We start from the raw sequence: 14,225 nt of genomic DNA, 5'->3' as shown, positions 1-14,225 counted from the left end.
ACTCAACTGAAGAAGACCATTTGTCTGGAGCTTAAACAGTGGGGCCATCACGGATGAATTGCTGTGGGCTATGAACTCTCTATGGTTCTTAAAAAGTTGTGGGGAGGTTGTTAATTCTTGCATTGAACGTAGTGATGGGCCTGGATATATGTGGCTAGGTCTGTGATGGTTAAAATTAATGTGCTTAACCTTCTTCAGACCTACATTCTTCTTTACACCAGAATTCCACTTTCTTTGCACATCAGTGCTTGCCATCCCTGTCTTGCCCTGCCTCACTGCATTTTCGACCTAAATCCAATGAAATTAAATCTCATCATCCTACAATCTTAGACTCAAGAATTTGACTGAAGGCTACAGTGAAACAACATGCAGAACATGAATGACACAGTAAACATTTCAGTTTAGTAACGTAACATTTATTATTAATATCACAATACAATAAACAATGTCTGTGCCCCTAATAGTCCATACTTTACTGACCTTCCACAAAAGTGCTGCTGCATGACTACAAGATCGTCCTGGCCCTGCAATACATGAGCAACCTGCTGTCTGTACTTCACCTGTCACTGATGTTAGCACCCAAGCCTTATGATGTGCTACGTGTAGGCTCTGGCTCGGTTCAATGTCCGCTTTAAGATAAACCAGGTCGTTTCCGACATCTTTAAACAACACCCGACCGACTTTATCACTGTGAAGATATTGATACGCCTCTGAGCTTTTCAAATTGCTCATCGCTGTACCATCACAGGCTACTGAAGCAACAAAATAGCTAAAAATGCTACCGTGAGTGATACGAGGCCACTTCTTCACGTCATCCTCCCAACCATCTACCGCGGAGGGTAAAGGTACTGATGTTTCACCCTTTTTAAGCTCGTTATGGTTGTGTTCCCACATCATTAGCAAGTTTCATCGGTATTTCTTAAATGAATGAATGAGTAACACTTCCCGCTTGTTTACTTCCGTCTATCGAAGCGGAAGTCGCGCCCACTTTTGACGCAAAGCATCATGGGACGTTGGAAACTTGTGGATATAAATAGTTTTAAGCCTGGAACCAAGTCAACCAACTACAAGATGAATAGTAACCATAAGACATTTGATTTGGCGCAAAAATGTTGTAAATCGAAAAATGGCAAAGATAACGTTACAAGACTGTATCCTAACTCTGGCAGACTTCAGTGGTAGCATTTGGGTGAATATAATAATAATAAAAGCATTCTTCATTTTACTTGTTACCCCCATGAAGGACCCCGAGGGTCCCAGTCCATGCTTTAGGAAGCACTGACTTTTTAAAAAAACAATGAAAATACAAATGTTGTTTGCCATTTCTGCAATCTCAAGTCTCCTACTTAAACATTTTTTATTCTTAAAAAAATGGTCTTGCATTGAAGCAAAACAATTTAAACAGAGATTATAACAATTATGGTATATCTTTGAATTGCATTGGATCTCAAGTTGTGGCGTGTTCCATAGGGTATGTCAACAGAGGGCCAAACACAGAGCTATTGTCAGAAAATCCATCCGACAAGAGTCAATATTTAGCCAATCCAAGATGTCCCTTTTCAACTGGATGCAATTTGTGCACAGGTATGGAAATCAAACTTAAGTTCAAGAATAACATGCTATACACCTACATGAATAGAAATAATCAAAGTGCCTGTAATTTAGATAATCTATTACACTAAAACCAGTGGTGGGCTACAGTATACAGAAAGTCAATATCAATAATGTTACTGATGCAATATTCTAAAGGCAAGTGAAATCTCCTTGACAATCACAGTGAATTGCTGCACCCAAAGAGATACTGGCACTGTTCATATTCATTGAATACATTTAACACACCTTCTGGGTCCCATTAATGTAAGCTACTTTAGTTTATAGTACATATGGTAACAGCTTTCACTTTTTAAAGTGAAAAGTAGTGGCAAATGGCAAAGCACATGTTAATTGTTTTTTTAGGCAGTGGATGGACAATACGTCTAATTTTTACTAGTATTACTCCCATTATATATATCTTGAATCATGCCCAAAAGAATGCTCTGCCAGGTGTAATTACTGAAGTATTGTTTGCATAAGGCCACAACATTTTCACCATTAATGTTGTGTATTTCCAGGTTTGCACAAGGCCTACGATTAAGACAAATCGACATGATGACAGATGACATTGCTGCAAGCACAACTACACTGTCAAAGATGGCAAAAAAGCTGCGAGATGTCTGTGTTGAGGCAATGGAGAGAAGAAAAAGAAGAAAAGAACAGAGGCTGGGAGGGCAGAACGAGTTTGTGGTTATTGATGAAAGCCACTTCAGACACAAAAGAAAGGTTAGTGCAAACACCATACAGCTAAAAATTCTCTGGGAATTCCCACAACAAGCCCAATGCTTTTCGGCCATTCTATTTAAGTGACAGAAAATAATGCACAAGTAAATCCACAATGAAAATAATCGTTAGTCGCAACTCTAGCGGTTTCAAGGTATGTCAGAGTATTTGTTTTTTCTTTTGCTTGACTTGGCTTTGATATAGGTTTAAATAGTGACTTAACAGTATTCTACTATCAGGAGGAGGATTTTTCGGGAGGACTATGTCCTCTGGTATATACTGAAGGCTTTGATTACTATAGGGTTTGCTTTGACCCACAAAGTTATAACAATATGTTGAAACAGTTGCAGAACATAAACAATTACATGCTAGCTAGCAGCTGTAAGGTTACTCAGCATTCCGTCTGGCGTTATAAATGTACTACATGTAAATGTAAATTATTAGTTTTATACTTTTTTCATTAGTCACAAATTGTGTGCCATGGTGTTATAACTGTATAATTACCAACATTTTGATTTTATAGTAACTCATTTAATTACATTTTTTTTTCTGTAACTGTAATGGATTAGAGATAGACAGTTAACAGTCTACAGTAAAAGGAGAAATGGACAACATTTAAAAAAAAAATTGAAATACCAGAAAATTCTAAATTTCCAGACTAGGTCATTATGACAAATGTATTGTCCATATATAGATTTATTTTTAGGTTTCGTCACTGCATGGCTGTAAGGAGATGCAGTAATTGCCACCACAATGAAAAATTATTCCTCAAGGGGTCACATCAAATTATAAAAGATTGTATTGAAATCTGTTCAATACGGTAAGCATCTGTGGACGCAGTGGTGGGGGTGAATGTTTCTTATGGGGATATAATCATTTTATAACTCAGGAAAGTTAATCAATTGGCAGCATTCTATGTTTTAATGGTCAACTAATTACAGTAAATATTAGTTATACATCACCATGTGAATAATTACCATTTCTAATATGTGTCCAATTCTAATATTTTGACAGTACGGACGTGGAAGAATGGCTGGTGGGTGGAAAAGGAAGAAGTGGGTGTTTGGGATGCTTGGCGTGAAGCATAGAGGACAGAGGACCATGCCTGTTCTCCGCCTGGTGGAAAGACAGACCAGACGAGAGCTGGTCCCACTGATTATCCACCACGTTCGTACTGGATCCACAATATTAAGTGATGAGTGGCGGGCTTACCGTCAGGCTCTGCCTGCATTTGGATACAGGCATTACACAGTTAACCACAGTGTGACATATGTCAATGCTGAAACGGGCTGCCACACTCAACACATTGAGAGGGCCTGGAGGAGCTACAAGGAGACAATCAGTAGACTCAGAGAGAATCGCACAGAGGATCTGCTCAGAGACCATCTGATTGTGATCGAGTGGAATGAATGGTTGGGTAAAAAACACCATAATGGTCCACTAGGACGCCTGCTCCACGATATTGCTAAGCAATATAAATAGAAATAAATGTAAAGTTTCTGGAGCTTGTGATGTTAATCACTTTGGGTCTTTTGGTGTTTATTGGGGCCTCTAAAGTACCCCTACCCCTGTATTTAGATTATTGTATTTGTATCATTAATTTAATTTAAAAATTAAGGTGACATTGTTAGTTTTTGTAGGGCTGCCACCTCTTAGTCAATTAGTCGACTAATCGGTCGTTTTGGTCTTAGTCGACTAAGATTTCTTTAGTTGATGATGCATTTTTTATGCTTATTCATACTTAATCTCTCATTTCCAAGAAACTTATGAGCACATTTCTGGTAAACACAAGATTTAAAGTGGTGCTTTTGCAGGATTAATTGTGGAGAAACTCAGTTTTACAGATGGTTAATTAACTACATTTATATTGTGCTTTTCTAGTCTTAACCACCCCTCAAAGAGCACAGCTCTGTCGATTACATCAACTAATCGATTAATCGACAAAATCATATAAGTGTTAGTCGACTAAGAATTCCTTTAGTCGAGGACAGCCCTAAGTTTTTGTATTAACTTTGTTTTAGTAATCCCTTTGTTCTCGTCTCCCACTGTGCTCATTGTTGCATGACAATGACTTTCTTCACAAATGGATTCAATTTACTGATCGAACTATATTATCAGTGCACAAATAATCACTGTTTTATGGACCACTAATAAAAGATTTAAGTGTACCAAATACAGTAACTTGATTCTTTATAGACCACTTATTTATAATTATCCATCCATCTTCTTCCGCTTACCCGGTAACGGGTCGCGGGGGTAGCAGCTCCAGCAGGGGACCCCAAACTTCCCTTTCCCGAGCCACATTAACCAGCTCCGACTGGGGGATCCCGAGGCGTTCCCAGGCCAGGTTGGAGATATAATCCCTCCACCTAGTCCTGGGTCTTCCCCGAGGCCTCCTCCCAGCTGGACGTGCCTGGAACACCTCCCTAGGGAGGCGCCCAGGGGGCATCCTTACCAGATGCCCGAACCACCTCAACTGGCTCCTTTCCGAGCTCCTCACGGATGACTGAGCTTCTCACCCTATCTCTAAGGGAGACGCCAGCCACCCTCCTGAGGAAACCCATTTCGGCCGCTTGTACCCTGGATCTCGTTCTTTCGGTCATGACCCAGCCTTCATGACCATAGGTGAGGGTAGGAACGAAAACTGACCGGTAGATTGAGAGCTTTGCCTTCTGGCTCAGCTCTCTTTTCGTCACAACGGTGTGATAAATTGAGTGTAATACCGCACCCGCTGCGCCGATTCTCCGACCAATCTCCCGCTCCATTGTCCCCTCACTCGCGAACAATACCCTAAGGTACTTGAACTCCTTCACTTGGGGTAAAGACTCATTCCCTACCTGGAGAAGGCACTCCATCGGTTTCCTGCTGAGAACCATGGCCTCAGATTTAGAGGTGCTGATCCTCATCCCAGCCGCTTCACACTCGGCTGCGAACCGATCCAGTGAGTGCTGAAGGTCACAGGCCGACGATGCCATCAGGACCACATCATCCGCAAAAAGCAGCGATGAGATCCCCAGCTCACCAAACTGCAACCCCTCTCCACCCCGACTACGCCTCGATATCCTGTCCATAAATACTACAAACAGGATTGGTGACAAAGCGCAGCCCTGGCGGAGGCCAACTCTCACCTGAAACGAGTCCGACTTACTGCCGAGAACCCGGACACAGCTCTCGCTTTGGTCGTGCAGAGATTGGATGGCCCTGAGAAGGGACCCCCTCACCCCATACTCCCGCAGCACCTCCCACAGTATCTCCCGGGGGACCCGGTCATACGCCTTCTCCAGATCCACAAAGCACATGTAGACCGGTTGGGCATACTCCCAGGCTCCCTCCAGGATCCTTGCGAGAGTAAAGATCTGGTCCGTTGTTCCACGACCAAGACGGAATCTGCATTGTTCCTCTTCAACCTGAGGTTCGACTATCGACCGAACCCTCCTTTCCAGCACCTTGGAGTAGACTTTACCGGGGAGGCTGAGAAGTGTGATACCCCTGTAATTGGCACACACCCTCTGGTCCCCCTTTTTGAAAAGGGGAACCACCACCCCGGTCTGCCACTCCTTAGGCACCGTCCCCGACTTCCACGCAATGTTGAAGAGGCGTGTCAACCAAGACAACCCCTCGACACCCAGAGCTTTAAGCATTTCTGGACGGATCTCATCAATCCCTGGGGCTTTGCCACTGTGGAGTTGTTTAACTACCTCAGCAACTTCCACCAGGGAAATTGACGACAATCCCCCATCATCCTCCAGCTCTGCCTCTACCATAGAGGGCGTAGTCGGATTTAGGAGTTCCTCAAAGTGCTCCTTCCACCGCCCTATTACCTCCTCAGTTGAGGTCAACAGCGTCCCATCCTTACTGTACACAGCTTGGATGGTTCCCCGCTTCCCCCTCCTGAGGTGGCGAACGGTTTTCCAGAAGCACCTTGGTGCCGACCGAAAGTCCTTCTCCATGTCTTCTCCGAACTTCTCCCACACCCGCTGCTTTGCCTCTTTCACGGCAGAGGCTGCAGCCCTTCGGGCCCTTCGGTACCTTGCAACTGCCTCCGGAGTCCTCTGGGATAACATATCCCGGAAAGACTCCTTCAGTCAGACGGCTTCCCTGACCACCGGTGTCCACCACGGTGTTCGTGGGTTACCGCCCCTTGAGGCACCTAAGACCCTAAGACCACAGCTCCCCGCCGCAGCTTCAGCAATGGAAACTTTGAACATTGTCCATTCGGGTTCAATGCCCCCAGCCTCCACAGGGATGCACGAAAAGCTCCGCCGGAGGTGTGAGTTGAAAGTCTTTCGGACAGGGGCCTCCTCCAGACGTTCCCAATTTACCCGCACTACCCGTTTGGGCTTACCAGGTCTGTCCAGAGTCTTCCCACACCCTCTGACCCAACTCACCACCAGATGGTGATCAGTTGACAGCTCTGCCCCTCTCTTCACCCGAGTGTCCAAAACATACGGCCTCAGATCAGATGAAACGATTATAAAATCGATCATTGACCTTTGGCCTAGGGTGCTCTGGTACCAAGTACACTTATGAGCATCCCTATGTTCGAACATGGTGTTCGTTATAGACAATCCATGACTAGCACAGAAGTCCAACAACAAACAACCACTCTGGTTTAGATCAGGGAGGCCGTTCCTCCCAATCACGCCTCTCCATGTGTCTCCATCATTTCCCACGTGCGCGTTAAGTCCCCCAGCAGAACTATGGAGTCCCCCACTGGAGCCCCATACAGGACTCCATTCAAGGTCTCCAAGAAGGCCGAATACTCCGAGCTCTTGTTTGGTGCATACGCACAAACAACAGTCAGAGTTTTCCCCCCCACAACCCGCAGGCGTAGGGAGGCGACCCTCTCGTCCACCGGGGTAAACTCCAACGTAGCGGCGCTCAGCCGGGGGCTTGTGAGTATCCCCACACCCGCCCGGCGCCTCACACCCTGGGCAACTCCTGAGAAGAAAAGAGTCCAACCCCTATCCAGGAGTATGGTTCCAGAACCGAGACTGTGCGTAGAGGTAAGCCCCACCAGATCCAACTGGTAGCGCTCCACCTCCCGCACAAGTTCCGGCTCCTTCCCCCACAGAGAGGTGACGTTCCACGTCCCCAGAGCCAGCGTCTGCTGCCCGGGTCTGGTCCGTCGAGGCCCCTGACCTTCACTGCCACCCATGTGTTTATAATTAAGTAATTATTATAAACTACCCATCAGTTTCAACTTTATAATAGGCATTCCAATTGTTCTTATAGATGGTTTACAAAGTATTTATTAACTAATTAAAAAGGTATTATAGTAATCTGTTGCAACTTTATAATAACCATCCAGATAATGTTTATAGACAGTTTACAAACCAACTAGTAACCCTTAACAAAGTGTTAGGAATATCTGGTCCATCTATCTATGTAATGTTTATAGATGTTTTAAAAATGGTTTCTTAAAGGTTTACAAACATTTTTTAATCATTACCCGATACCTAATATATGACGGATATAATGTGTGTTACAATAAACTGTTAATTTACAGCACTACTAATAATTAGTAAACATTATTTATTATAATTTCATTGTTTGTTAACAGTAAAAAGACTGTTTGCTAACAGTTAAATGACAATTAATTAACGATTAATTAACTATCAATTTACCATCTATTAATGATGGTTATTATAAAGTGTTACCAAAGCCTCTTATTTACGAGACCGGTCTGAGAGACCTCCAGCTTACAGCGGGGTCTCTGAGCATGACTGGCTGAGCGACGAGGGCCGGGGCAGGCGCCTGCTGGCTGTCGCCTGCTGGCTGTCGCCTCACTTCATGGAGCTTCTCAACTCCGAAAACTGTGAAGCAAAAACGTCAGAAGTGAATTTAGTGATGAATAAGATGGCAAAAATTGTTAAAATTGTCCCGTTGCTGGTCTGTCTGTACTGGAAACCCGACCCTCGTTGACCTAGGTTCCTATGCTGAAAAGGGAACAGCGAAAAGACCCTGCCCTGAAGTAGGAGCTGAAAGAGTTACAGGAACTGCGGACGGAGGAACTTAAAAATCCCCAAATTGGTCCAGTTGGAACACAAGAAAAAAAGGATTCTAGGAATTTTACAGGGCTGGGTACAGAGCACCGCGAACTGCCAGTGGTGTTGCTCTGTCAGGGTACAGAGCACAGCTCTGTTCTGAATGTGAGAGATAGCCAAGCCCCCTGATTTGCATATAAGAAATGGAAATAAATAAATGTGGCATTAGGAAATAAAAGTCCATGGAAATAAATAAATGTGGACTTATGAAATAAAAGTCTCTTGAAATAAATGCATGTGCATTTATGAAATAAAAGTACCATGAAATAATTAAAAGTAAAACCTTTTTATATATTTATTTAACTAATTGATTCATTTCTATATGAATATTTACATTTATTTAATTATTTATGTATTTATTGCCTCATTTATTTATTTCATGATGTATTTCAAAGGCATATTTATTTATTTATTCATGTATTTATGTATTTATTCATTTATTTAATACTGAATAAAACGGCATTCCATACATCTGTAGCATGTGTCTTTCGGGAGATTAAATCTCATGCATGTTTTGAAATAATAAAAACTGAATTATAGTTGCATTAGGGTGTTTAAAGAGTCAAACGCCTTCCAGTTGTAAGTATTTTATACATATTTAATTTTGAAATTGTAAAAATATAAAAATTGGGAAAACATTTCTGTGCAACTACCGTATGAGTGTAATTGCATATTTTAAAACAGTTAATTAGCATGGACTTATGTTGCCGTGAATTAATTATTGGTAAATCACTGTAAACTGCCTGTGAAGTGACTATATTCACATTCCAAAAGATATTTGTACCAATGATATGATTTTCCATTTTAGCATCAAACACAATCAAGTGCTTCCAAATTGGGCTGTAGACTCAAGTCAAATATGATCTTAAAGATCCTGAGTTAATGATCACAGTATTCATTATTCAATGAAGCATTTTTCATGCAAACTTCATTAAGTATTTACAATAACCCAGATAAGGCTGCTTGCACACTGCTCTCTTTCACTGTGATGTGTGTCTAAACATGAACTGCTACATCTCTCTGAACATGTATCAGACTTCAGTTACTGGAGGAATCTGTCAAAAGACAAAACGTCAAAGCTGGGAGCTTCTTTTCTGTAGCTTTAAATTAGTAGCTGTTGATTTATTTATTCTAATCTCATGTCTTTCTCTTTGTCTGTTTTATCAGAAGCCAGAATAAAAAATTAAACAAACACGTTGGATTAGAACACTTTATGATTTTTAACAAAGACTAGAGACCACACGATAAAATCGATAATTCATTTTTACATTAACTTGATATAGCAGTAGTTGTAGATGCTGCAGCATGAGTTTGGTGCCAATTCCCTTAAAGGTTATCTTCAATTTTCAACCTTTCCCCCATTTTCCTATGTTTTTGTGTGTAAGCATCTGATGTAAACAACATTCTTTGAAATTGGTCACTTATTGAGTGAGAACGCTGTGGCCCCGCAGCTGCGAACAGGGCTGCAATGTCTATCCTATAGGGCAAATGTGCATCATCAATTCATCACCCAAAAGTGCTGTTTTTGCCACTGACAGGCTCAGATTGTGAAGAAGTGTCTGACAACATTATGCAAAGGCTCCCTACAGAGATAGACATTTTTTTTAAGAGTAAGATCCTCTTTATTTAAACCAGAAACAGCTCTGAGATCGATGTCAGGGATGTTTTTATGTTTAACCCTTGTGTTGTCCTCGGGGGTCACGGGGACCGGTTCAGTGTATTTGATTAGATTTTGGCCTCTCCTCGCGCTTCGGGTCCCTGAGACCCCATTGCTCGTCACGCTCCGGGTCTACTACACAAGCCTAGTCCCTGTCGGGGTCCCGGAGACCCCGCGCTTTGCCGGCGGCGTTCGGTTTGTACCACACAAGCCTCGTCCCTCTCGGGTCCCGGAGACCCCCGCCCGTCGCTTGTTCATCAACGCACCGTTTGTACTACACGAGCCTTAGCCCTTGTGTTGTCCTTGGGGGTCACGGGGACCGGTTCAGTGTATTTGAGTAAATTTTGGCCTCTCCTCTCCTCGCGCTTCGGGTCCCTGAGACCCCCGCCCGCTGCTTGTTCATCAACGCACCGTTTGTACTAGACAAGCCTTAGCCCTTGTGTTGTCCTTGGGGGTCATGGGGACCGGTTCAGTGTATTTGAGAAGATTTTGGCCTCTCCTCTCCTCTCCTCTCCTCGCGCTTCGGGTCCCTGAGACCCCATTGCTCGTCAGGCTCCGGTTCTACTACACAAGCCTAGTCCCTGTCAGGGTCCCGGAGACCCCGCGCTTTGCCAACGGCGTTCGGTTTTCTACCACACGAGCCTAGTGTCCCTCTCGGGTCCCGGAGACCCCACTGCTCATCATGCACGTGAGCCTAGTGTCCCTCTCGGGCCCCGAAGACCCTGCCGCGCTTTGCTCACGGCGTTCGGTTTCTACCACACGAGCCTTAGTGTCCCTCTCGGGTCCCGGAGACCCCCGCCCGTTGCTTGTTCATCAACGCACCGTTTCTACTACACGAGCCTTAGTGTCCCTCTCGGGTCCCGGAGACCCCCGCCCGTTGCTTGTTCATCAACGCACCGTTTCTACTACACGAGCCTTAGTGTCCCTCTCGGGTCCCGGAGACCCCACCCCCGCTGCTGAGGGTGTTCGGTTTCTACCACACGAGCCTAGTCCCTCTCGGGTCCCGGAGACCCCCGCGTTGCTCACGGCGTCTGGTTTCTACTACACAAGCACTGATTCCACTACACGAGCCCGGTCCCTTCGGGTCCCGGAGACCCCCCCCCGCGTTGCTTATCGCGCACCGTTTCTACTACACAAAGCCCGGTCCCTTCGGGTCCTGGAGACCCCCCGCGTTGCTCGCGGCGTCTGGTTTCTACTACACAAGCACCGGTTCCGCTACACGACAACAACAACGGAAAGGGCAAGAGCAAGGGCAAGGGCAAGGGAAAGGGAAAGGGAATGTCCTGGCTTGACCTCGGCATACTAAACACTTTTATTATATGCACACACACATACTGTACACATTTGTCTTCTTGTTTTTTGTTTTTGTTTTTGTCGTTGGTGTCCGATTTTTTTATTCTTGTGGACATTTGATCCTCAATTTAGCAGCCAGGTGCAAAGCCAGCATGGCCCGCTGTGTGACTCTAGATGGGAACCTGCGGTGGCTACTCACCGGCACCGTACGCAATGTTCAAGAAGAAGAAGAAGAAGAAGAAGAAGAAGAACGTGACTCTGACGAGGACCAAGAATGCGAATCTTGCGGTTGCGCGTCAGATGACGAGACAAGCCAAGACGAGGACATTGAACAAGGACGACGACAAGAAGAAGAAGAAGAAGAACAAGAAGAAGAACAAGAACAAGAACAAGAAGAACAAGACAACGGGGGGGTAGCAGCAGCAGCAGTAGTAGTAGTAGTAGAACAAGAAGAGGAATCGTTTGTGTCAAGAGACGGTAAAATCGAGTGGTCCTCGAAAACGTATCATCCCGGTGGCCCTCGACCTCGTCGCTGTGGCAGCGAAAACGAAAATGAAGACCAACAACAACACGAGCACACACGCTCTGCTACTGCTTCTGCCTCTGCTGCTGCTGCTTCTACTTCTGCTGCTTCTGCTGTTTCTGCTGCTTCTGCTGCTGCTTCTGCTGTTTCTGCTTCTGCTGCTACCGCCGCTACTGCTGCCGCCGCCGCCGCCACTCCCCAGACCCCGGGACCCACAGAGTACGCGGCGGCCCACGTGCACGACATAGTCTCCGCGTTCAAGCTGTTTGTCACGCGGGACGTGGAGGAGATCGTAGTGGCGGCAACGAACCTCGAGGGCCTGAGGAAATGCGGCCACGACTCGGGCTGCTGATCCTCTCGGGCGTGTACAGGTCCCGCAACGAGGCCGCGGAGAGCCTGTGGCACGAGGAGAGCGGCAGGCCCATATTCCGCGCCACGATGCCGGTCAAACGGTTCCACGCGTACTCGAGACTGCTGCGATTCGACGACCGCGAGTCGAGAGCCGCCAGACGAGCCTCGGACAAACTGGCGGCCGTGCGGGACGTGTTTGACGCGTGGGCGCCTCTACAACCCGGGCCCCGACGTGACCGTGGACGAGCAGCTGGTCCCCTTTCGCGGTTGGTCATCGTCGTCGTCATCATCATTTCTTGTTTTGTTTTGTTTTTTGTGTACCTAACTCTTTCTTCTTATTCTTCTTATTCATCATCTTCTTCTTATTCTTCTTCTTCTTCTTCTTCTTGTGCCTCACGTCCAAGGTCGATGCCCGTTCCGCCAGTACATGCCCAGCAAGCCCGCGAGGTACGGCGTCAAGTTGTGGGTGGCCTGCGACGCCAAGTCCAGCTACGTGTGGAACGTGCAGGTCTACACGGGCAAGTCCGCATGCGGCGCGTCCGAGAGGAACCAGGGCACCCGGGTGGTGCTGGACCTGACCGAGGGGCTCGCGGGCCCTCGCAACATCACGTGCGACAACTTCTTCACCTCCTACGACCTGGCGCGGCGGCTCCTGCGCGAGAGGCGCCTCACCCTGGTGGGCACGATGCGCAAAAACAAGCCCGAGCTGCCGGCCGCATTGCTCGACACCAGGGGCCGCGCGGTCGCCTCGTCCAGGTTCGCCTTCACGCCCGTCGCCGCTCTGGTGTCCTACGTGCCCAAGAGGAACAAGAACGTGCTGCTGCTGAGCACGCTGCACGCGGGGGACGCGCGGCTCGTCGTGTCCGGCGGCCGCGCGGCCAAACCTGAGATCGTGCTCCACTACAACGCCACCAAGGGCGGCGTGGACAACCTGGACAAGCTCGTGGCCACGTACAGCTGCCGTAGGAAGACCGCGCGCTGGCCCCTCGCCGTGTTCCACAACGTCCTCGACGTGTCCGCCTACAATGCCTTCGTGATCTGGCGAGAGCTCAGGCCCGCGGATGGATGCGCGGCAAGCTCAACAGGAGGAGGGCGTTCCGCGAGCAGCTGGGACGGGCGCTCGTCGCGCCGCTCATGGAGAGGAGGAGGCGCCTCCCTCGCACGGAGGCGTCCGCCGCGCTCGTCAGAGCCGCGACAAGAGGGCCCGCCGAGGGCCCGCGACGACCAGAGGGCGAGCGGGAACCGCCCGCGCCGAGAGCGGCCGGCGAGAGGAAGAGGTGTCAGCTCTGTCCCAGGAGCAACGACCGCAAAACGAACGCCGTCTGCGCCGGCTGCCGGAGGTACGTCTGCGGGAGCTGCGTGCGGGCCTATTGCGCGGAATGTGTGAGCCCGTAGCCTTCTCTGCTGCTCGTCTGAGGGCGGACTTCCGGGGTGCGTCGGTCGTAAAAACAAACAAACAAACAAATAAACAAATAAATAAAACATTAAGCATGACTCTGCATTACTCTGCATTTTACCCATGCCTCGATCCTTCGGGTCTCTGGGACCCTCCCTTCATTTCATTTCATTTCATTGCATTTCATTTCACATGGACCGCCTCGCCTCGTCCTAGGGGTCGCAGAGACCCCTGTGTATGTCATTGTGTCGCATGCACGCACCTAACTCGCACAAGGCCGAAGGACCACACAAAGGTTAACAGAAATGTCCTCTGTAGGGATCATTTCTATAATGTTGTCTTGAAATAATAATCTGAGCATTTCAGTGGCAAAACAAGCACTTTTGTGAACGTAACACAAGCTGCAGGATGCCCTATTAACTTACATTGTAGCTTGTTTTGCTGACTGCCGACTGCAGCGATCTCACTTCATGCTGGACCAATGTCAAAGATGGTTGTTTCCATCAGTCACTCGTGGCTGTAGTCATTATTGTGAGAGCAAACAAGAAAGAGAGCTGACAAAGTATCAAAGCACCAAATTCCATGTGAGGAGGTAGGTTGGGGTGGTGGTATGCTATATCCACGACATTCCACTTCCGGGAT

General features: G+C 46.9%; 1 protein-coding gene and 1 pseudogene across 1 annotated transcript; both read left to right on the top strand.

Moving 5' to 3' along the window:
- Positions 1–2,102: 2,102 nt before the first annotated feature.
- Positions 2,103–3,840, top strand: LOC118496479. The gene is made up of 2 exons (XM_036008352.1): positions 2,103–2,319; positions 3,331–3,840. Exons 1-2 carry the CDS (start codon positions 2,146–2,148, stop codon positions 3,796–3,798), a joined length of 642 nt encoding a protein of 213 aa, XP_035864245.1. The 5' UTR covers positions 2,103–2,145; the 3' UTR covers positions 3,799–3,840.
- A 7,647-nt stretch (positions 3,841–11,487) lies between these two features.
- Positions 11,488–13,582, top strand: LOC118496423 (annotated as a pseudogene).
- Positions 13,583–14,225: the final 643 nt, after the last annotated feature.

This window comes from Sander lucioperca, chromosome 12 (assembly GCF_008315115.2).
Source record: "Sander lucioperca isolate FBNREF2018 chromosome 12, SLUC_FBN_1.2, whole genome shotgun sequence".
NCBI classification, from domain to species: domain Eukaryota; kingdom Metazoa; phylum Chordata; class Actinopteri; order Perciformes; family Percidae; genus Sander; species Sander lucioperca.
Note: the sequence above shows the minus strand (reverse complement) of the source record. Positions and strands in the feature narration are given on the sequence as shown.

Excerpts from the sequence above, each read along its gene's own strand:
- LOC118496479 (XM_036008352.1), top strand. The coding sequence starts at position 2,146 with ATGATGACAGATGACATTGCTGCAAGCACAACTACACTGTCAAAGATG. Across the intron at positions 2,320-3,330 it reads ACTTCAGACACAAAAGAAAG|TACGGACGTGGAAGAATGGC; the intron begins GTTAGTGCAAAC and ends ATATTTTGACAG.